This window comes from Enoplosus armatus, chromosome 24 (assembly GCF_043641665.1).
Source record: "Enoplosus armatus isolate fEnoArm2 chromosome 24, fEnoArm2.hap1, whole genome shotgun sequence".
Taxonomy (NCBI): Eukaryota; Metazoa; Chordata; class Actinopteri; order Centrarchiformes; family Enoplosidae; genus Enoplosus; species Enoplosus armatus.
Window position 1 is genome coordinate 8,564,309 of NC_092203.1, and position 21,433 is coordinate 8,585,741.

The following is a 21,433-nucleotide window of genomic DNA, read 5'->3' on the forward strand; positions in this document are numbered from 1 at the left end:
CACACACACACACACACACACACTTAAACATACCACACGCAACTGCAAAAGACCAATACAAACTTACAAAAGTTTACAGGCATACACAGGCAGCTATGCACGCCAATATAGCGCAAAAATATTGTATAACACCAACACAAACAGCTGGACAAATATCTTTACACACACACTTCACGCCACCACGCTCAAGAACTGCAATAAGTGCAACACTCGTCACAAATACCTTCTGTGACAGAAAGCTAAGGACGCCTCTCCTCACGTTCCCCATGAGCGCATGCATCAGTATGAAATGCGCACAACTCTAAGCTGCCTGATCCCGCAGACCCTTTTAAGACACCCATCTTTCGCCGAGTCCTCTCAACTGAATTTCCAAGGTCGCCGGACTCTGTTAGAAATGGCGTCAGGATGAGTTAGCCGAGCCCGAGATGCATTCGGACTTCAACGCCCGAGGCTGAAACATTCATTTAACACCCGGACCAATAAACAAGTCTGGATTCTCCAAATGATGCCTGATGAGTGAAAAGTGTCCACTGTACTGCAGCGTGTAAAAATAGGCCCCGCTGTCACGCAGATTATCGTGTTATTCATCAGTGTATGTGGTCACCTGGGTCTGCCAACTCAAATGTGTATTTGACACCTGATTAACATTCTCTCAGTGCCTATTAATAATCTGTCATAAATGAATTTTTTCCCAGTGGTAGTAAACTACTTTTTCCAACAACAAAATAGAACTCCGAAGTCTTTTTTTGTCATAATTTAAATGCTCTTATATAATAAAACCTTTTAAATAGTTCTCCTGCAATTTTGTTGAATCTCATTCTGGCTTCATGTCATCACTTTGTTGGATCTTCCAAAACAAGCAAGACCTGCTTCCTTCCCCGTCTGTTGAGTCCTCGTAAAAACAGACACTGTGTCCCTGCACCAGCTTCCTCTGAACATTCGGATTCTCACGTCCAAGTGTAAGAGCGAAAGCTGCAATTAGAGAAATGAATAAACTGGCCGAGAGGTTTTTCTGCTGAGTGCTGAGAACGCTGCCGCCCATTCAATTAGGATCAAACTTGCAATCTTGGCGATTCCCACTGACCTTCTTGCAACAGCAATTACTGCAACGGTTCTGTGGGGATGTTCATAAAAATGAAATGGGTCTTTGCGAAGCCGTAAAAAAAAAAAAGAAAAATCCCATATATAAAAGTGGATGCAGCACTATAATGGCTGCCAAGTTCTGACTCAACTGATCCTCCTGTTTGTGCCAGTTTGTCAGATTAACAGCGGTAATCATGAGTCTCATCATCACTGAGAGGGTAAAGGGACTGTCAGGTATCTTAAGTGGCCACGTTAAAATCTGATTACTGCCTGTCATGCTCTTCGTTTAAGACCTTTGCAACTATGTTAAGAGAAGCTACACAAATAAAGTTATTATCAAGAAAATATTTCACCAATCAATAAAACACCAATGCAGTAGCTTGGCCCTGACGACAGCTGCAATGAAGACTGTATAAATGTAACATGTTATATTTTGCACTGTTATGTCTACGGATAACTGAATAGGTGGGAGGGGGTACATGATATAGGAAGGTGGGTATTGGGCACTTGTGGGACTTGGGGTTGGTGGTGTCTCAGGTTACAACCCCCCTAGCGAGGGGGCAGCCAGTAGCAGGGCGACTGACGCCCCCCTATTTCTGCAGCGGCTATTTAAAGGTCTAATTGACAGGCTGGGGGGAGGAGAGTGGGGGGCTGCAGGGGCAGGCAGGAGGAGAGGTGGGTGAAGAGTAGAAAGATACAGACGTATGTTCGTTTCAGTAGAGTGCATCAAAGCCAGAGATCTCGACCTTCTCAATCTTCATCTGAATCCTTTGCACATTACAAGCTGCAAGCAGAACAGAGTGAGCTGCAAAACGTTTCTCTTCCCTTTTGTACGAGTTCATCGTCTGAGGAGAAAATCAAACCACCAAAGAGGCAATACCAGAAGAGACAGCATGTATGTCTCTATTAGTAACTGTGCATGTGTGTGCATGTGTGTGTGTGTGTGTGTGTGGACATACCGTGCTCGCCGTCCACAGGGTCCTCAAGGCGCTGGCTGAAGCTCTCGTACGAGTCCCAGCGGATCAGATGGTCCTGGGTGTTGTAGTCTACACAAACGCTTGGCCCGTTCTCCAGGTGGCCCAGGCCTGAGGAAGGTATGGCATTATGGGTAATGGAGTCCTCTAACCAAGCGTATACACTAAAATGGTGCCATTCCTTATATCCATAATTTGGGAATTTATTCGAACAAAACTGACTGCACAAACTGGGTATAAATGAAGGCCATTGTCACTGCATATGCTGTTAAGTTTAAATATTTATCTTTACGATATATTATGTTATATTTACTATTTTACTATTATACATACATATATTCTCCATTTTCCCCCTCCCAGTCAGGAAAAATGCATTACCTTTGATTTTTTCTGGTCCATATGAGAAAACAAACTCCACCTTCCCATACTCTGGGAACCTCTCATCTGTAAAAAATAATTTTATTTTGTAAACAAAATGGACACAAATGTTTAAACCTGCATGGAGCATCATAGTGAAACATACAATTTCCAAAAAACATCGACAATCACAGATCAAATGTCAAGATTTCAGTTTAACTATATATTAAAAAAACTATAATGCAGAATTTAGTGTAAAAACTGGAAGATAAAGATTCAACCTGTTCAGTGCAAACACTCTGCTGTTATATACTTCAAGGAACTCTGGTTGAGCTTCATCATAATCAGCTGCTCTTTTACATTTTCTTCCATTATTTTCTTCACTAAATAATACTGTACGTGAATGCTGAGCTGCCTTCACCACCAGAGGACCCTGTTCACTGTAAAAATATGAGGAACAGTGTCCCCCTGCAGAAGGACCTTTTTCATACTGGAAACCAAAACTCCCAGTGAAAACCAGTTCAAAACTACTGTAGTAACAACTGAAAACAATTACATTTGAATTCGACTGTTAAAATCCAAATGTGACCCAGGTCTGGTCCACGTGGGCGGCAAGTGTTTAGCACTGTCGCACGGGAGGTAGAGCTGGTTAAAGCGGGTTGTGGGTTCGATTCCCCCAGCTCCCCTCCTTGTACCCTAAGTTGCTGCTGATGAAGACCAGCACCTTGCATGGCAGCTTGATCGCCATCGGTGTTAATAACCTGGTCCAAGTTGTGCCTGTGACACCTCTGTTTTCCTGATTTTATGTTTTTATTTAGAACCGATACAAGAGGAACATTTCAAGAAAGAAACTGCTTTTATCAAATTATCTCTTGAGACTTGAGTGTCACTTAAACTCAACACCTTTGCCTTGCCTCAGTAACACACACATACTGTCAAACCCCCCAAAACACAGACATGTATACTGTAAAAACACACCCACCCAGAGAGCCGTTACCTTTGAAGGTATCATCCAGCTCGCTCTTCCCGAAAACCACCCCAAGGTCGTGGATGGCGCAGGTGTGGAACTGCACCCTGAACACCACATCTCTGGTCGGGTTTCTGTACCTCTTGTGGTAACACTTCAGCTATGGCAGGAAAGGGAGAGTCGGCTTGTGAAACATTAATACATTAATACATTAATCGATGCGTCAGGTAAGAAATTGCAAGCAATAAAAACAAGAGAGACGGAGGGAATTTGTTGTTTTGTTGTTTTAAAAGAAGGATGAATTAGAGTAAAATGATTAAAGTATCTAGATCAAACAGATCAATCAGTATTATCATTAAAATCTCACCAAGATGTCTCCCTTCAGAAGGAGGCCGGGTTCAATAGTGATGCAGATGCTGGTGTTGCTGTCTCCTTGCACATTGCTGTAGTAATGACAATAATAACGGCTTGTTAAAATTCAATAACTGGATTCAGTATGGGGTCATCTATGCCCTGGATTCAAACACAAACCACACTGAAGTGGAATAAAAATGTCCATACTATATTCCTGACGTATAGACTGGTTGCATTGCCTGGTAGATCTTCAGGAAAGGACGGCAGCCTGTAAAGGGAAATAAACAAGGAAACTCAAACATTTTCAAGAAAACTAGTGAGGTCTTTCTGTTCATTTGGCAGAGGCAGACACTCACCTCCCTTGGCCTCAAAGTTGGGTATGCCGTGCATGATGACATGATGCAGGAACAGAGGCTTGTTGTTGATCTTTATGTGTCCGGACAGAAGGCCGTTGAAGTATCGCACATACCTGCACACAAAGGAAAGTAAGCACAGAGTCCAAAGTCTTTTGGTCACGGAATACTGTTTTAAACCAAAACGACTGTACAGGGAATAAAACAGTTACGTTTTTCCTGCTAATGCTAAAGCAAAGCCCATTAAAATCCTGACTTTATCCACTTGGCAGCATTATTTGTGCAGGAAATAAATTGCCAAATAAATTATGAGACATCTTGGGCGCAAAATTGATATTTTGGCACGAGTGTGGTGCATTTAGACACAGACTGTGCTCAGTAAATTTCTGACCATGACACATCTTTATTACTTCTGTACAAGCGTGCACTTTTCCCTTTTGGTAGTGATGAACATCCTGGAAATCCTGTCACAGGTTATTAGAGATACCTTGCAAAGGAACAAACTGGTGATCAAGGGGAAGTAAAGATTGTGGGATACTTGTTCAGATACATGGTCTTAAACAAGCACGTCAGGGACCTTCTGGCCAGATTACACACCAAATCCAAACAGAACAAACCCTCATCCTGTGTGGTTCACCTTTACTCCAGCAGCCCAGCCAGAACTGAATTCCACTCCGACTATAAAACAACCTTTATCCACGACGGGAAATGTCACAGTGAATTGGTTTGTACAGAGGCCAGTTGGGGGTCTGTTGAGTTAGTGTGGTCTGGTTGTTAATGATGATAATGATGATGGTACCAAACGTGACCTTGACCGTGGGGTCGCCACATGCAGACTACCCCCCCCCCCCCCTTGCTCTGCTGTCAGTGGCCAGATGGTTTAGCCTCTGTGAAATTCAATTAGACTGAGCGGGGACGCCGCGAGAGCAGCGCTGAGAGGAGGAAGGAGCTTGTAGCTACAGTCCGAGTGTGTGTGTGTGATATGAGAAGTAATCATGCTCTGTCTTTTATCAAACAATTATCCTACATAAAAGGTTTTGCATGAAGCCTTTGAAACGTCAACACATACACATGCATATTAACTGAATAAGAGAAGAGAAGTCCTGAGAGCAGCAGGTGCTGTAATATCACGATCAAAAATATTCTTCCTCCAATGTTCACATCTTCCCTTTATTTGAACAGAAACTTTTTTACCTCATAAAAAACTTTCAGTACTTTGATGGCAATCATCCAGAAACCCAGAGTGTGACATTGTCGAGCAGTTATTCCAAAAGTTGACACTTTTTTTCACTCTTATGTGGGACAAAAACATGCCAGGAAACATGGCGTTGCGTCATGAAAGGATTAGTTTATGTTCCTCACATTTCTCTTCAGCTTTTCTTGCGAGCAACTTTAAAATGCACATAAAAACAAGTTAATAGAGTCTCACTTAGAGCGAGACACTCTGCTGTTTTGTGCCATGAATCAATTCAGCACATTTCCAGCTGAATCTGACCTAATGGCACACAAGAGGCAGCCTATCCTCTCAGCAAGGGCTCAGTTTGTTTACTGTTGCATTTCACAAGCGACGTGATAATCATTTAATGATGCTAAAATGCTACATGTAACACCTTTAATCCAAACTTTTACAAGCTTTTATAGCAGCAGCAGCAGCAGCAGCAGCAGCAGCAGCAGCAGATTGAGCTCATCTCCTACTCTTGATGTTAATGTCACACATTCCAGACCATAATACTGGCAGACTCCAGGGGCAGAGATAATTATATCCGAAGCAGGAAATAGCAGCGGGGCAGAGGGCAAGCCTATAGACCTGTTAGAGAATGGCTGGCTGTCTAATTCACAAGCTGAAATGAAGTGGTGTTAAGTCCCCTGCTGTTTCCTGTGTTTCTTCATTTATTCCATGTAACCTTTGTGCTGCTCATCCTTTCCGTGACGCGCTCAGATCAGGTTTCTTCTCTCGCAGGTGAAGAAGTAGAGACGGTGAGGGGTCAAACCTTTAAGCAGTTGACTGTCTAATAATGCAGAGGGGGCTAATAATATGGTGGGAGCAGATTTATGACTTAAAGGAGGATGTCTCAGATGATACTCCCCCTGGTGGGAGCTGCACTCAAAACGAGAGATTGTTTAAATACCTTTAAACCGCTCTTGATTGGTTTGACCCATTCTGGTTTGGAATTTACTCTGCTGTTTTGCTCTCTATTCATGGAAAGGACATTATCTCAAAACGCTCAATGCTAAAAGTGGAGAAGAATTGGAGGAAAATATGCTCTGATGTACTGGAGACAGGAATGAACTGCCACCAAGCCCCGCAGCCTCCCCAGAGACACCCGAGGAATCCCTCAGACAGACAAGATAGATGGCTTCTCTCCGTGCCACGACATTCACTCACAATTATCCCAATTAAAACTAAATTGGAGATAAACAGAGGAGAAAAGGAAAGAATTTCCTCTGTAAAATGTTTCTAAAACAAAATGGGAGGGATGGAGCAGCGCCACAGCACCGATCAGTCCGTTTGTCTTGTTATTCAGTTCTTCAGTTGACCCCAGTGATTGTCCAATCATAGCTAAGCAACCGTAACTAGGCAAGCAGGCCTCTCAAAGCCTCTTTAGGTTTTGTGGCCAGTTGAAACAGTGTGATGTGAGTGTATTTGTCTGCTGTAGCATAAGCTGCAAACACTAGCATGTCCTACAGTAGGAAAGCTACTCCCAAGACCAAGGACCATCTCTTATGTGTGGGTACAGGTTACGTTAAAAGTAGCACATCCACTGTGTAGTATTTTCCCATGAGTGGGAGCCAGTCCTGGGTGCTATTATATCACAGTGTTGGCTAAAGTTAGCAGATTCTTTCTCCATAAAGTGACTTACTTATATTAGCACTTTGCTACTGTTCACTTCTGTGAGCAACTACTGATACAGTTTTCAGTCTCCGTTGAGGAGTAAAATTCGGAAACAGCGGACAAAGCGCTGTAGCAAAGGTCAGACTCATAAAGCTTCGAACAGTGAAGTAATATCTGACCTTCTCTGTGACGGCTGACCCACAGGAAGTGCTTTGTCCTCGTAGAAGCGCCTCATGGCAAACCTGTCCAACGCCTGGTCAGCACTGCATGGCACAAAGTTAGACATATTAATCAGACTAGAGTGCATTTTGCAAATTATAACAACAATAGCTGCCTGCATTTTTGGAACACCTGCAGATTCTCCCCAGGTTTGAGATTTCAGATACCCCCTGGCCTTCTGCTTTAAATCCTCCTGGCTCCATCCCACCTATTAACATCTGGCTGCATTAAAGAATGATGACATTTTCGGAGCATTTCTTCTCACAGAGCCAGAAAAATAAGCTGGCCAAGACGGAGTGTTTTGCCATAATAATCACACCAGTGTTTAATTTTCAAGGCAGACTTCAAGGCCTAACTGGGATTGATTGGTACTCCTGTCCTTACAAAACCTCGTGAGGAGAAGATGTAAAGGACTTAAGTCTCGAAGCCTCTTTATTTAAACGCCATTAACAATGTAACACTGAATTTCAAGAAGTTGTTGGATGTGTCTTCTGATCATGACATGTTCGATACCTTGCAGATATGTTGCTGTAGTGCATGTACGCCGCCACCACCACCCCTGTTCGACCTCGGTTCCCCTGTGACACAGAAACAGAGACAACAAGACTCAGTTACGCGATTAAAAGTTTCAAGATGTATAATTGAAACGTTTATTTGAAGCAGGAATCATTTCAAAGGGATCAAAGGCCTTTGTATTAATCAGGAAACAGGGGGACAAATAAATCCTCCGATGCGATGGACTGGTCAGTAAGCTGCATGATTTATATTTGAAAACTCAAAAGCTGGAAGCATAAATAACATGAAATAATATTTGATCAGTCTGCTTGTTTAAAGTGACCGGTCAGACTCCAAAACGCAACAAGTCTATTCCAGAGTAAAGCAGGGAAGCTGGAAAAATGTTTTCCTTTCTGCTTCATCTGTACAACATGTGCAAGTACTGTATACTAATGTATGTTTAAAGAAGAGAGAATGGATTGTACAACTGCAAGAACTGAATAACTACAAGAATGTATGTTGATTTTAGGAGGTCAGCAGCCACATATACATATGTCATTATAGACGTAAAGATAAAAAACAACCACATTTAAAGGAACTATATAGTCTCCGCTGGATGTCTTGAGAAAGACTACAGGAAGTCAAAGCTCCTGGCCAAGACAGAGTCCAGCACATAACCCCCTGAAAAACCACAAATTGATGTTTTTATACAGATTCAATAAATGAGGCAAAACATGATAATTAGTGAGCTTTAGAGGTGCTGGATGGGGGAATGTGTTATCATTGGACAGAGCCAGGCTAGCTGTTTCCAGGCTTTATGCTAAGCTAAGCTAACCAGCTGCAGGCTCCATCTTTATATGGAATGGACAGATACGAGTGTGGTATCGATCCTCTCATTTAACTCTCAAGACAGCAAATAAGTGTATTTTTCCAAAATGTCCTCGACAATAACAGATTCTTTTTTCTTTCACGTTCTGAACAGTTCGGTCATCCTTGCTTTACCTTGTTGTGTAGCACCACTACGTTGCGCGGGTCTCCATTGAGCCACGTGTCGATGGCCTTGCACATGCTGCAGATTTTGTCCAGCGCCGGTGCATGGTGGTCTGGCCAGCCAAACTCCAGAACCTGAGAGGGATCATCAGTACCAAAAGAAAGAAAAGACCCGGTTGAAGGAGGATGTCGGTTCTTTTTGGTTTAATGCCTCTCCTAACATGAGGTCACTGGATTCAAATAACTACAGCTGCTGAGGTGTTTGTACCTTATGGTTTAACTTGGATAAGTCATTCCTCCACTCGCTCAGGTTGAGTACCTGAAATTAGACAGAGAAAAAATATATCAGTGAAAAAGTATAACTGAAATGTCTGCACAGACCAAAAAACACATAATTTGATTAGATAAACAATCCAGAAACAATTTTTCTGAAAACGTTTGAAAAACACAGGACACAATCTGTCTAATTTCGTCAGTAAAGGACAAAGTTGTGTAAACAGGAAACACAGGAAGTGATATGAGTCAAGACGTCCTGGATTTATTTGGGGGGGTGTTGCTCACCAGATAGTGCTCGCCATGTTTGGACCGCAGCATCGTCGCCACCTCCTTGAGGTTGGTGATGTAGCTGCGTTCCTCGGCGCCGGCGGGGAAACAGACAGAGATGATCCTCTCTGTGATGTAGACCAGGTCCACCTCATAGCTCTCCTCCATGGCCTGAACCACACTCTGACTCCTGGAGGGGCAGAGGGAGCGGGAGGTGTTTATATCTGCTGCTTTTGTATCCCAGCGGGAGGATAGTTTCATGGTCGAACTGAACATCTCTCAACCACACAGTTTAGGTGCAAACTTTGTTGGCGAACATCTGCTCTGCACAGAGATCTGATTCTATTTCATTCTTTTCATATGAGGATTGTTTCTGCGACAGTTAATAAAGTTTCCTACTTTATAATCTCAAATCACAACAGAGATTGGTCCAATAATGGAGGGTGCTTTTGTGCAGATGTCTGCCAGCACAAGTGGAATCACCTTAAAGCTGAAGCATCTCATTTGAGCTTGCAAATGTATTGTATTACAACCACGCCTGCTTGGTTTGTAGCTTAAGCTTACCACTACAGTCTTAGTAGCTTAACTTATGTATACATGATATGAAAGCTTGCTTTTATCCAGTTGACCTACAAATGGAGAAAAAAAGAAGTACATATAACGATTGATTGTTTATGCTTAGTATGCTTAGTATGTTTAGTTGTTTACCGCTGGTATGCATGTCTAAAAAACGTTCACTTTTCAGCCAAATGTAGCCGTGTTTTCTTACTGGGACCAGTACCAGTGGACCAGTGTTAGAAGTTTGGATCTGGTGTGTAGAGCAGGACACAACTGTGGAGTGGAGGCTTCGACCTCTAAACACAGCACAGTCACCCCCGCATTAACTCGACATAAGAGTCAGGATCACCAGGTTTGTTCACTGCAAACTGCGCTCCAAATTTCAGCGATTATCATCTTTACGAGGACTGAATCTTTTTTACAGCTGCTGTGAGAACATTTGGAGAACTCTCCGATCTCTCTCTGGGACTAACGGCAGAGTTCATCGCAAACATCCACTTGATCAAATGTAAACTCCCGCAGCTCAATCTTATATTTCTTGGAGAGGAAAAGATTTACAATCCTTTGCTGACTGTTGACGTGACCTCTGCTGGTATTATGCAATCTATTTCACCGGCCAAACAGCGATCAGGTTTATTGGCCAGTGAGCATACAGTAAAGCCCTGTATGAGAAACAGCCATGCATGAAGAATAGCACACAACATAGAAGTGGAATGATCCTTTACATTCCTAGAAAAAAAGGTGGACTATCCCGCACAAACAATTGTTTTTTGATGTTCATCATAAAATAGAGTCAAGTTGGAGATCACAGCCGATATAAGGGACTATCATGTCTACGCAGGAGGTGAACAAAGAAGATGCTTATTATTATTATCATTATTATTATTTATGGTTAAACCTTTGGTTAAATAACTTAAATCACTTAATCTATTCTTAATTTATTCCATATACCTTTACTATTCCTACTGCATGCAGTATAACACAATCGTATAACAATGCTGTGTCTTACCGCGACTGCTTTCGCCTTATCTCCACACTCTTGCAGGACCTTGCAGATCCCTGGAGAGCACACATTGAAAAACACACAATACACACATAGAGGGTGAGGGGGGGTGGGGGGGGAGAAAATTATTTATAAGCGAACTCCATCTGGGAATGATGATGATGTTATTGAATTACAATCTGACATAACCTATTACGGAAAAGTCAGATCACAGAAGCAAAACTGAAACTGTTTTGGAGAAAAAGAAGAAGAGGAGAAACAAATAGAAGAAGTGAGAGAGGAGGAGAAGAATAACAGAGAATGATGAAGAACAGAAGAAGAATGGAGGATGAGTAAGAAGATAAAAGAGTAGGAGAAGGGAAGGAATAATGAGTTGAAAAGATGGAGAAGAGAAGAAGCAGCAGTAAAAGTTAAAAAAAGAGATGAAGAAGAGAAAGGGAAAAAGAGAAGGAGAAGAAGAAGAAGGGATGACGGGAAAGAAGAAGAATGAGAAGAAGAGAAGTACAGTAAAAAAGGAGGAAGCAATAACAATACATCAACGTGTTCCAGGAGGAAGCCACCCTGACTCAGGTCTTGTCAGGACTTCAGCGAACACTTTAATTATCCTGTCCTGTATCTAGTTATTTACTGAGGAAAGAGTGGAAGTCAGGCTGTTTTACTGTGACAGGACTGCAGAGGGAAAATGTTACTAAATATGCTGTACTGTCGAGGAATCGCTGCATAATAGATGCTAGAGTTGGCTCTTCCTCTTACTGTTTGTCGGCCCAGGGGAGAACTTGTCTGTATGAGTCAGCTGCCATCAAAAAGATGAAGCCATCCAAAAAGATAGAACGACAGTTGGATTTATCTTCACAGACATTCTCTACTTTTTCCCACAACGTCAAAAAGAGTGAGCGTTCAGCTTCACTGGTCAAGTGGTTAAATGGAGATATTGGCAAGACGGGTCTCTAATCATGGCGCAAGGTTAAACACACACCCCAAAGCTCTCCATATTGCTGCCGAGCGGCCTCTCACAGATGAAGCTAATCCCACCCCCAAGAGCCAAAACGGGAAGCATAATTCTCTGTGATTTGACAGGAACCAGATGCTAGGCGGACCGCGAACGCTGGTGTTTGCAAAATGAAACAGCCTGTTCGCATGGGGCTTCGAGGGTGTTACGCCGGTACATTTCACATCACAGGAACAATCTGTTGTCTTGTAGCAACATGGGTGCACGAACGCCTCGTGAAAGTCAATGCCGCATGTAAAGTGGAGTGCACTATCTAGCCATTTAAATGCACTTTTCACATGAAGAAAGCTAGCTTTTACAGTTAAAGGCCGGTTCCCATTGTCAAAAACCTCAAAACCAACAATAAAGATATTTCCTATGTAGCACAAAGCTTGATATAGCTTATTCCACTGAAAACTATAAAAAACAATGAGCATGACATGTTCCTTCATTACAATGAACATGGGCAAATGTGTATACATCCACAACTGAAAATAGTCCCTAACAAATTCACTACTTGCTCCTGTTTGAGTAACGTTTGCTAAGAACTACAGTGCCCAGCTGTTTGTCAGTAGCAATGAATGGGCTTCGGGCTACACGTTCATATTGGTGGGAGTGGCCTACCTTGCTGAACAGGTGTCCAGTGCTCCACCTCAAGGATGAACGCAGGTGGGAAAAACGTCTTCGAATGGAGCTGCCCAGAGGCATGGCCAAGTACCTCTTCTCTATGCTTTACTGTCTAAATCTTAAAATAAAAACTATGACAGCTATCACAGTCAAAACGTCTCCACAAAATGTGGCGTTGTAAATCCAGTGTCATTTTCGTTTCGTCATCCAGGTGATAACAAGCTTAATCTTCAGAGATTATTTAATATATGTTGATGCATTCTTCCTTCTCTTCTTTCCCTCTCGACTGTCTTCACCCGACTTTCTCCGGCTTTCTCTCGTTCTCTGGAACTACTCCTCCCACGGTCTCATTATCTCTCATTATTACTGACCCCCCCCCCCCCCCCAGCCATGTGTTTGTATACTGTATGGTTCCCTGTGAGACTCTTCAGTATGTTTGTGCTTGTCTGCTGCATGTGTTTGACCTTAATTACCCTGAAGAATCTAGTGGTTAAAGTGATAAGTAACCAAATCATGAAATATGGAATGAAAACAATATTTATTTCTGTTCTATCTTAATATTTCCGTGTTGGTTTGAGCAGTAAAATGTCAGTTAGTCGTTACAACTGTTGCAAATTTTTTTTTTTCCTTTGTATGCTTTGTGCACAGTCATACAAAGTTACAACAGTGTTTTTGATTTACAGCGTCTGTAAGCTTACATGCATGTCTCTACGTACTCTGTATCCTCTCCTGAGCCAGAAACTGATTTAAATAATCCCCATAAAACAGGCCCCACACTGACTCAATTATGGTCACAATGGGGCGTTTCGACTCAAAACCACAGTGGATGTATCCTATATGGACTAACCAAATAAACATTCCACTAGCACCCCCCCCGTCCATGCATCACACACACACACATATGGAAAACCACATATGATGATGATTCTTGGATTGTATGAAGTATGAAGGAAGACAGCGAAGATTCCAGGATTAAATATATATAAAAAAGGATGGTTTCCTTTGAAATCCATCCAGAATGTATGTATTTTAACCAATGAGCCCAAGACAAGATCCCCATTAAACTTGAAATGAAAGCAACCTGATATGACGGGATAACACGAGGAATGCTTTGATAAGAGGTAACAACCACAACAAAGACTTTTTTCGGAGAAACAAAACACATGGATGATAAATCAGGATCACAACCTCAGCTGAGGATGCAACTAATGTCGCAAACATCAATATGTCATTGTCAAAATGTTTGTGACAACTTTCTATAATTACAGAAAAAAAACAAGACCATGGTCAAGACAATTAGTAGCCTCTGTCTTGGTATTTTTAGTGCTAGCGTTTCATAATTACGCCCTCATTTCCCATAAACCCTGTTGCTTGCTGTTGCAAAAGAGGATGCTGCTACACAAGGAAAACAGCACCTACTTCCTGTTGATGGTAAATAATTACACAAATGAATCAAAAGTAACGTGGTGTTGATGTTAGAGGGAGGAATATTACACAATAATCTATCCTTTGAGTATAAAACACTGACTCTTTGTAGGCTCAGAAACACTGTGGCAACTAACACATGGCTCAATACACAGCTTGCACAGTTGCTTGCACAGTTAGCTGTTAACCTTTGTTGCATAGACTTATGTTTACTGGTTGCTAACAATAAATGCAAACAGCTAACTAAACTATGCTAGTGAGAAATGGAAGTTGAGTAGTGTGGGAGTGTGAAAAATACAGCAGAAACACTGTAACTACAGTCAGGGGTTTGGTGGAGTATTCGTTCATAATGTGACACATAACATTTCATTAAATTGAAGACATTAGATATCATTCAGTCCCACTGATTTGCTCATTCTTCTCTGTCTGTGTGAACGCGCAGACTGTGAATTAATCTCCGTACTGCCGGGTGCACACAGGCCGATCTGTGTTTATAATCTCCCTCTGAATCCCCACCGAACTTCTGCCGCCGATCTAAACATTCAGGCGACGTCTGACGCAGACGCTGACTCATTATCGTGACTCACAGAAGAGAGAAGAGAAAAAACAGGGATGCAGGACATCAGTGCTGCTTTTGTCTTTTGAATAAATGTTGCTTCTGGTTTCATGAAAAGGAAAATAAAGACATGGGAGCTCCTTATAATCTAAAAACATTGTAAACAAGCGAACAAATCTTTGCCTTTGTGACTGCTGGCTTGAATAAGCTGTTTTCTTTTTGCATTAGTGGTGGTTCTCTCCTCTCTTATTTTTCTGGAATCTTGCCTTCTTGGAAACCCACTGCCCGTGCCCACACCCTTCATGGTTTAGCAATGTCAAGCTAAACATGCATGCCTAGTCTCGGGCCAGGCCTTGGCAACGATTTCTGGCACAGACGAGACACAATTTGCAGTGAACTGGCAGCAACAGATGTCACGGCAGCTTTTCTCATTTTGTAAGGTATGTAGCCTACCAAATATTTCTTTACACTGGCACAGAACAGAGCGAGGGTTAAATAATTTACTTCAGGCCACCTGGTTGCAATGAGTCAGGGTTGTGCCACTGGTATACTCATGAAATAAAAGAAATAATTCAATTTGCACTCAAATGATGCATAAAAGAACAAAGTAAAATATAAATAAAAAGTCATTTTAGATATTTGATTTACGGTGTCTATAATTCACATCTTAATGTCTCCAGTTTTACTATTAACAGTTTCCATTTCATGCTCGCTTTAATGTCCCTTTAATTTAAAGTTATGTAATCTGTGTACCACCTAAAATTAAAGAAGTCCAACCCACCGAACAGGACCTCTGATTGGCTTGCTGTTATGTATTGCACGGTGCTGCCACCTTCTGCAGTGTGCGGGAACAGGTGGTGGGATTTGTGTGTTGGGTCAGAGCTCAACAGCCTCAATAATTAATGTATTAACGTATTATACTTAAACACTGGTAACCTACATGATTAATGACACAATGTTTCCTGTGCAAATCCCAGCAGAACAAGGCAATATAACACATATATATGATGGCAGCTGAGTCACTATTGTCGTTATGGATCGAAACAAGACTCTTCTCGGCTGTGGATACTTACTAAAACATCAAATATCACTTTTAATGGCAATTCAGGGAGGAAGGTAAAGTTGTACCTTGGGATCTATTGTAAGTACACAACATTAATCTGCTGCAGTAACAGCCTCACTCTTCTGGTTTCAGGCTTTCCACCAGATCGTGGAACCTGGCTGCAGGGATTTGCTTCCATTCAGCCACAAGAGCTTTAGTGAGGTCCAGCACTGATGTTTGGTGATAAGGCCTGGCTTGAGGTCAGCATTCGCGTTCATCCCGAAGGTGTTGGATGGGGTTGACGTCAGGGCTCTGTGCATGCCAATCAAGTTCTTGCACACCAAACTGTTTCTTTAAGGACCTGGCTTTGTGCACAGGAGCACTGTCTTATTTAAATGGTATTAATATAATTAAGGGGTCTGGCCCAAACCATGAAGAACAGCCCCAGACCAAAACTACATAAATGTATGTGTACAAGGGTGTCCACACACATTTGTCCATATAGCATACATAAGGATTGCTATTCCAGCACTTTGCTGCATAACAATAAGAGCATTTCTGAATGAACAGCGTTTAAAGCATGTCTCGTTGGCATTAACACTAATAAAGAAGAGGTGTTACTTACCGGTGTTTCTACATGCTTTAATGGCAGCTGAGGAGTGGGAGGCTGGAGAGAGAAGCGACACAGAGTCAGCGGGTTAGTCATTGTTTCTTTCACAGCGAGGAAGAAACAACATGGTGAAAGGATGAGAAAGAGAGAGAGACGGTGGAGAGACTACATCTTTTATAGACTTGTCTCTCTCCCTGTCTGGCTGTCGGCGATACACCAGACACACAGTCATTCTATTAACCTTGAAGAAAACACTCTTTGATCTATTCACACTTTGCCTGACGTACATACATCCTCACTATGACTCTCACCCTCCTGATGCTTTGAGTCCTCTTCCTAGACTGGCTCAACTTAACTGGACTATGAGGACCATTACGGTTCTCAAAAACTCTTTCAAACACAGGTGTGTACAAATAAAATATAAAAGAAGAAGCAAATATTAGGGAATGTCTTTCAACAAAAGTAAGAGACAAGCTACTGTGTGGACTCTCAAACTAAATGTAGGGAATGTTTTTCAACCAGAGTTGACTTTCACTATTATTTGGAGTGTAAAAACGTTACGTTTTTGGCTTAAAGGTTGATTTTTGATCATTTTCCAGGGGGGAAATGGTCAAAATGGCTTTTAGTTTCGGTGCTGGTTATAAAAAGAAAAATGCAACTGCTGAGTTTCTTAGAGGGACAGGCCAAATGATCAATATGTAAAAGTAAGAAAATAAAAAACTAAGAGGCAGGGATGGAGAAACGGAGACAGTATGTGAGGTAGGGAAAGAAAGTACGTGACAGAGAGAAAGTGTGTTTGCCTGTCCACACACACACACACACACACACACACACACACACACACACAGCTTGACAGTGATCCATGTGTTAAGGAAAATCTCTTAACTGAGTTAAGTACAGCGTCTTAGGCTGATGTGAAGCTCTATAAACAAAGCCGGGGACTGTTTAACAAGCTGCTGCAGTCATTTAAAAAGGCCAGCGTCCAAAGTAAATAAGTGAAAATAGTTACTGTAGCTTGGAATGTTCCTAATTTGGTCACATCATTGGATGTTAATCTTGAAAATATAAAACAGGACTCACTGCGCCACTTTTTATTTGACTTTATATTGAGTAGGAATCAGGAGAATGATCAAATTGCTATTCCTGCTGCTTTTCTAATCACGGCCCACCATTTGCTGAGCGTGCATTCTTTATGGAGGTGAATGAAAACTCCCATTTCAGGCTCATTAAAGTGAAAATGACTCAAGCCTCCGTGTTGCAGTGCATAAATCACATTTTGCCTTGTAAAGGAGCAACCCCTAGAGGAAACGGGAGCTCAGTATCTGTCCTCTGCTACTCAGTGTAGCTTTTAAATAGCATCCTGAAAGTGTCACAGCAAATCAGCGATTTAAGATAAAGTATTTGGATACTTTTGTCTTTTTCTTGGTTAGTGTGGTTTGGGTTTTAGATTTAGATGGGTTAATATGTTAATGTGGCCTCGGTATGTAAGATGCATACTACTTAATTGCAGTGTGACCAGTTCAAATCCAGCTGGGGTCCTTTATTGCATGTCATTTACAGCCCATGTTACTCTCAAATAAAGGCAAAAAAAGTCCCAAAATACAAAAACTGATGCAAAACGTTTTTATAACCTCACAGAAACTGCTTGCATCCTTACCATCAAATTCTTATCACCTCTACAGCTGGAAACAGGACGCAGAGGGTGTCTTGTTTAAGTTTCTTTAGCGGCAAGGGAGGAAGCTCTTATGGTTATAGCGTCTGACCTTTGACCTCCACAAACAACCTCACTGTGTGTGGCTCTGCCACAATCCCAAGACGGATCATTGCATTACGAAGGGGATTTCAGAGGTCATCGGGATCCTTAAGAGTTTCCGTGATGGTCTCATTTGTGCACAAACACACACACATGCTGCACACACACACAAATGCACACGTTAGACTCACCAGCTCATAGTTGGTGGTTGTTTGACATGACGTGGTGACCTGTAAAGGGAGAAACAGAGAAATCATGAGTGAAGGAAACAGTTATTTTTGTCAAAGCAGGGAGGGAGAGACATCTCTGAATGTTTCCCCCTGAATGCCTGAGTATCCCCAACTCGCCCTCAACAGTACAGAAATAACCACTGCCTCAAAAAAAAGGGCTCTTTTGCCTGTTTCTCTGTGTGGGAAACATGTCGGGGCCATTACAGGCATTTGGCACTGAAATCACATTGAGACAGAATGCTTCCTGTAAATGTCAGAAAACAATTCAACATTGAATTAGAGTCAGTTCACACATAGGTTGAAGCATTACACGATGACTTTATAATTCGCATTGCATGATGTTTTTTGTTGATCAGTCTGTCTGAGAAAACATGTCTAAAGCAGTTTCACCTGTATCCTTGCAGCGGAGGGCACTAGGACCCTGCTGCTGCCCTGACCTGCTCCGTGACTCTCCACGCACCTTGAACACATGTCGGACCAGACAACACATATGCCGGGATCAAACTACACAATGTTTTTGCCTTTCCAGATGGTCACTGTGTCAGATGAGGCGATCATAGAGTCAGAAATTCTTGCTGTGACTTGGCCGTGGGACATGGCAGATTACACACTGGACACTGACCGATCATAGCAGTCTAGTCAGTCTTCCACCTGACAGCAGCAACATTTCTCTGCTGAACAAGTTTTTATATCTTTATTATGTCACCGAGTCTGCTGTAGTTGATCTTTATTGCAGTTTGCAACTTTAAGGTGGATTGGCTGGTTTTGGTGAGGATATATTGGGTTTTTAGTTTGCTTCTTTTCAGGCTGCAACTAACAATTATTTTCATTATCAATCTGCTGGTTGCTGAAAAAGTCAAACATTCAAGTGTCTGACCAACAAGATATTCAGTTTACTATCATATAAGACAAAGAAAAGCAGCAAATTCTGTCATTTGAGAAGCTGGAACCAAGAAATGACTAACCGATCCAATCAACTAATCGTTAAAGCTCTAGTTTGTCACCTGGCTGTAACTTCATTGCCCACGATCCTGCAAACAGCACTTTGAATATTGTTTTTATTGTTTATTGGACCACGACTGGGACTGCCAGTGGCTCTTTATTGCAGTCAACCTGCAGATGTAATAACATTTCAGATGCTCCATGAGGTGATAATGACTCACAGCTGTTTAATTACTGCTCACTGATAAAATGCCATATAGTGACTTTTTATATTATTATGTTTAGCTGGGTGTTTATAAATGAGTAGTAAAGGTGCTGTAGTGAAGCAGTTTTTTTTTTTACCATCCTCCTCCCTCTTTGCAATGCAATCATTCTGCAACCGTAAGAGAAACTGAAAGCTTCAGCTCCTTTTGTCTTGTGAAACAGCATCCTGCGACCACTTTGCACTGTGCAACAACATGTTTCTTTCACTAAAAACAACAGTAGGTTTCCCAACAAATGCGGCTGGGTGGCACACCAGTACTATAAAATGCAGAGAGGAGGGCCGGTACCTGTTGAAAGACCTCCCAGCAACAGTATCACTTGTCCCCTAATTATACTATCACCTCAAAATTAGCGCCGTATTGATTTCCTGATGTTGCAATGCTACATGTAGCATCTTAAAATAGCAGTTAGGGCATCACAGGCCACTTTGGTTCTCAAAACAGCGTGCCCATAATATCCACGACAGGCAAGTGTGGCTCCTAATAGTCTGTGTTACCCTCTGCACCACAAATCACTGATTAGGATGCGTAAACAGGCCCTCTCTGTGACTTCCATCAGACTGTATTTACTCTTGTGTGTACAGATTAACATGCATGTGGGGGTTCATGGTCGCATACGTGTGCACGGCTAAACGAGTGCGTGCAGTGCCCAGTATCGCAACGTGTCGTGAGTTGACGGGTGTTTACGAGCGGTGAGATGAGAGCGCGCTATCAGCAGATAACAGACGCAGGCAGGAAGGAAGCCGCTGTAATTAGTTTGCTCTGGGAAAACAAAAGACTCATTGACTTTGTAATGCTATCATCAGGCGTATCAGAATACAGTAGTTGGATAAGATCGCAGCAGAACAGATCCCACCCAGCGCATGCTGATATGCAATGTGATGGCATCAGTCCACCAGTCACTGCTGATATGGTAATGTGCTCCACCAAAAACATGAAGAAGCTGACCAAGAGTGCACTGAGCCCACAGGTTAATCTCTATGTTGCATTACTGGCACCTCGATATGTTACCATGTAGCTTCTGCTCCTGATGTGCACATGCTCATTGCAATATGATGTGCATCTTAAAATCAGCCAAATGAGCCATTCAGTGAAAAAATCCCCCTCAAGGCAGCGTTCAGAAAAATGCCACTAAAGAAGCAAATTTCAGCCAGACCTTGTCCTTGTTAAGTGCATGCATGCGAGAGTAGCCATTCCTTTTGAAAAACACAACCTGGAGGTCATCATTTTGAACCTCCGGGTTAATAAAGTGAATGAGTGACACTGTTGCTGCTGCAGGTGTTACGGAGAAGTGGATTAAGGTGAAAATAAGGAAGAGAAAATGCTGTGTCAGAGAGGTGCGGATTTAACAATATGGTCATTTTGGAGGCTGCATTTTGTAAGTTGGATCATTTTGCCCCAACGAAACTAATGAAACGAACACCCATGAAACATTTCACTTTCTCAACAGCTACTATAGAAGTGCCCTTTAGCAAGGCAGCTAACACCCGACTACTCGACTGGAGCTTCTCAGAGGCCAACGGAGGATGAAGTCGTTGGTACCAGGAGCCAGAAGCGAGTCGGCTCATGCTTGCTCTTTACTGTGCCTACACTACCCGAGGCCGTGGCTGACATTCATATATCAGTGTTGGCTGTCACAGTGGCCCCGGGGCCTCGTAGCAGGAGCCTCTGCATTTATTTACAGCTGACAGGAGGTGCTGTTCTGTGTGCTGTACTGTAGCATACGCCTGCAAATGTCCCGATGATGACTCCCTCCAGTATTGATCTAAAGGTCAGAAAGGTATAGTGAAGAGAGTTTCAGTAGCTACTGTGTGTTTACATCCTGAGAAACCAGACTATTGGTCAGATATGAATCCTGATTTCTTTCGGAACATATCTGTTGAATCAGACATGAACAACGCTTGAAAATATTCTTATCATATCACAGATTTAGTGAGACAATCATGACAGTAGACAGCCAGAGAGAAAATACAGACGCCGACTTAATAATCACACAATCTTAAATTCCTTCAAACACCGTGTTCTCAGTGTAACTTAAAATCCTCACCACATCGCCATGCAACTGAGCGAGAGACCAACAGCTCCCCTGACTTCATCCATATATGGTGGGAGCAGCTGGAAGCCAGACTAATACAGGCTTCACGTGGTTTTTACCAGCTCAGACGGATAAAAGTGTAGGAATCTCCGAGAGGCCCTGCCACACGCTTCAGCATCGGGCCAGGCTAACACCTGAACTTCATCCATCCGTGATTATTTATGCAACTGCAT

At 42.3% G+C, this 21,433-nt stretch overlaps 1 protein-coding gene across 3 annotated transcripts in view; it reads right to left on the minus strand.

Annotated features, from left to right (window-relative positions):
• tns1a (tensin 1a) overlaps positions 1–21,433 on the minus strand; it is a 78,861-nt gene that overhangs the window by 22,379 nt on the left and 35,049 nt on the right. For 2 of the 3 annotated variants that reach the window (XM_070930877.1, XM_070930876.1), the window contains exons 2-15: positions 17,922–17,960; positions 15,993–16,034; positions 10,736–10,785; positions 9,187–9,358; positions 8,894–8,944; positions 8,638–8,760; positions 7,654–7,718; positions 7,101–7,184; positions 4,092–4,204; positions 3,943–4,003; positions 3,749–3,824; positions 3,412–3,541; positions 2,436–2,501; positions 2,043–2,168 (exon numbers count right to left, since the gene is read on the minus strand). In XM_070930877.1, coding sequence (XP_070786978.1) covers positions 2,043–2,168; positions 2,436–2,501; positions 3,412–3,541; positions 3,749–3,824; positions 3,943–4,003; positions 4,092–4,204; positions 7,101–7,184; positions 7,654–7,718; positions 8,638–8,760; positions 8,894–8,944; positions 9,187–9,336 — 1,045 coding nt within the window. In that variant the 5' untranslated portion in view covers positions 9,337–9,358; positions 10,736–10,785; positions 15,993–16,034; positions 17,922–17,960. Of the gene's footprint in view, positions 1–2,042; positions 2,169–2,435; positions 2,502–3,396; positions 3,542–3,748; positions 3,825–3,942; positions 4,004–4,091; positions 4,205–7,100; positions 7,185–7,653; positions 7,719–8,637; positions 8,761–8,893; positions 8,945–9,186; positions 9,359–10,735; positions 10,786–15,992; positions 16,035–17,921; positions 17,961–21,433 lie in introns of all 3 variants that reach the window. The other variant, XM_070930875.1, reaches the window with a different exon arrangement.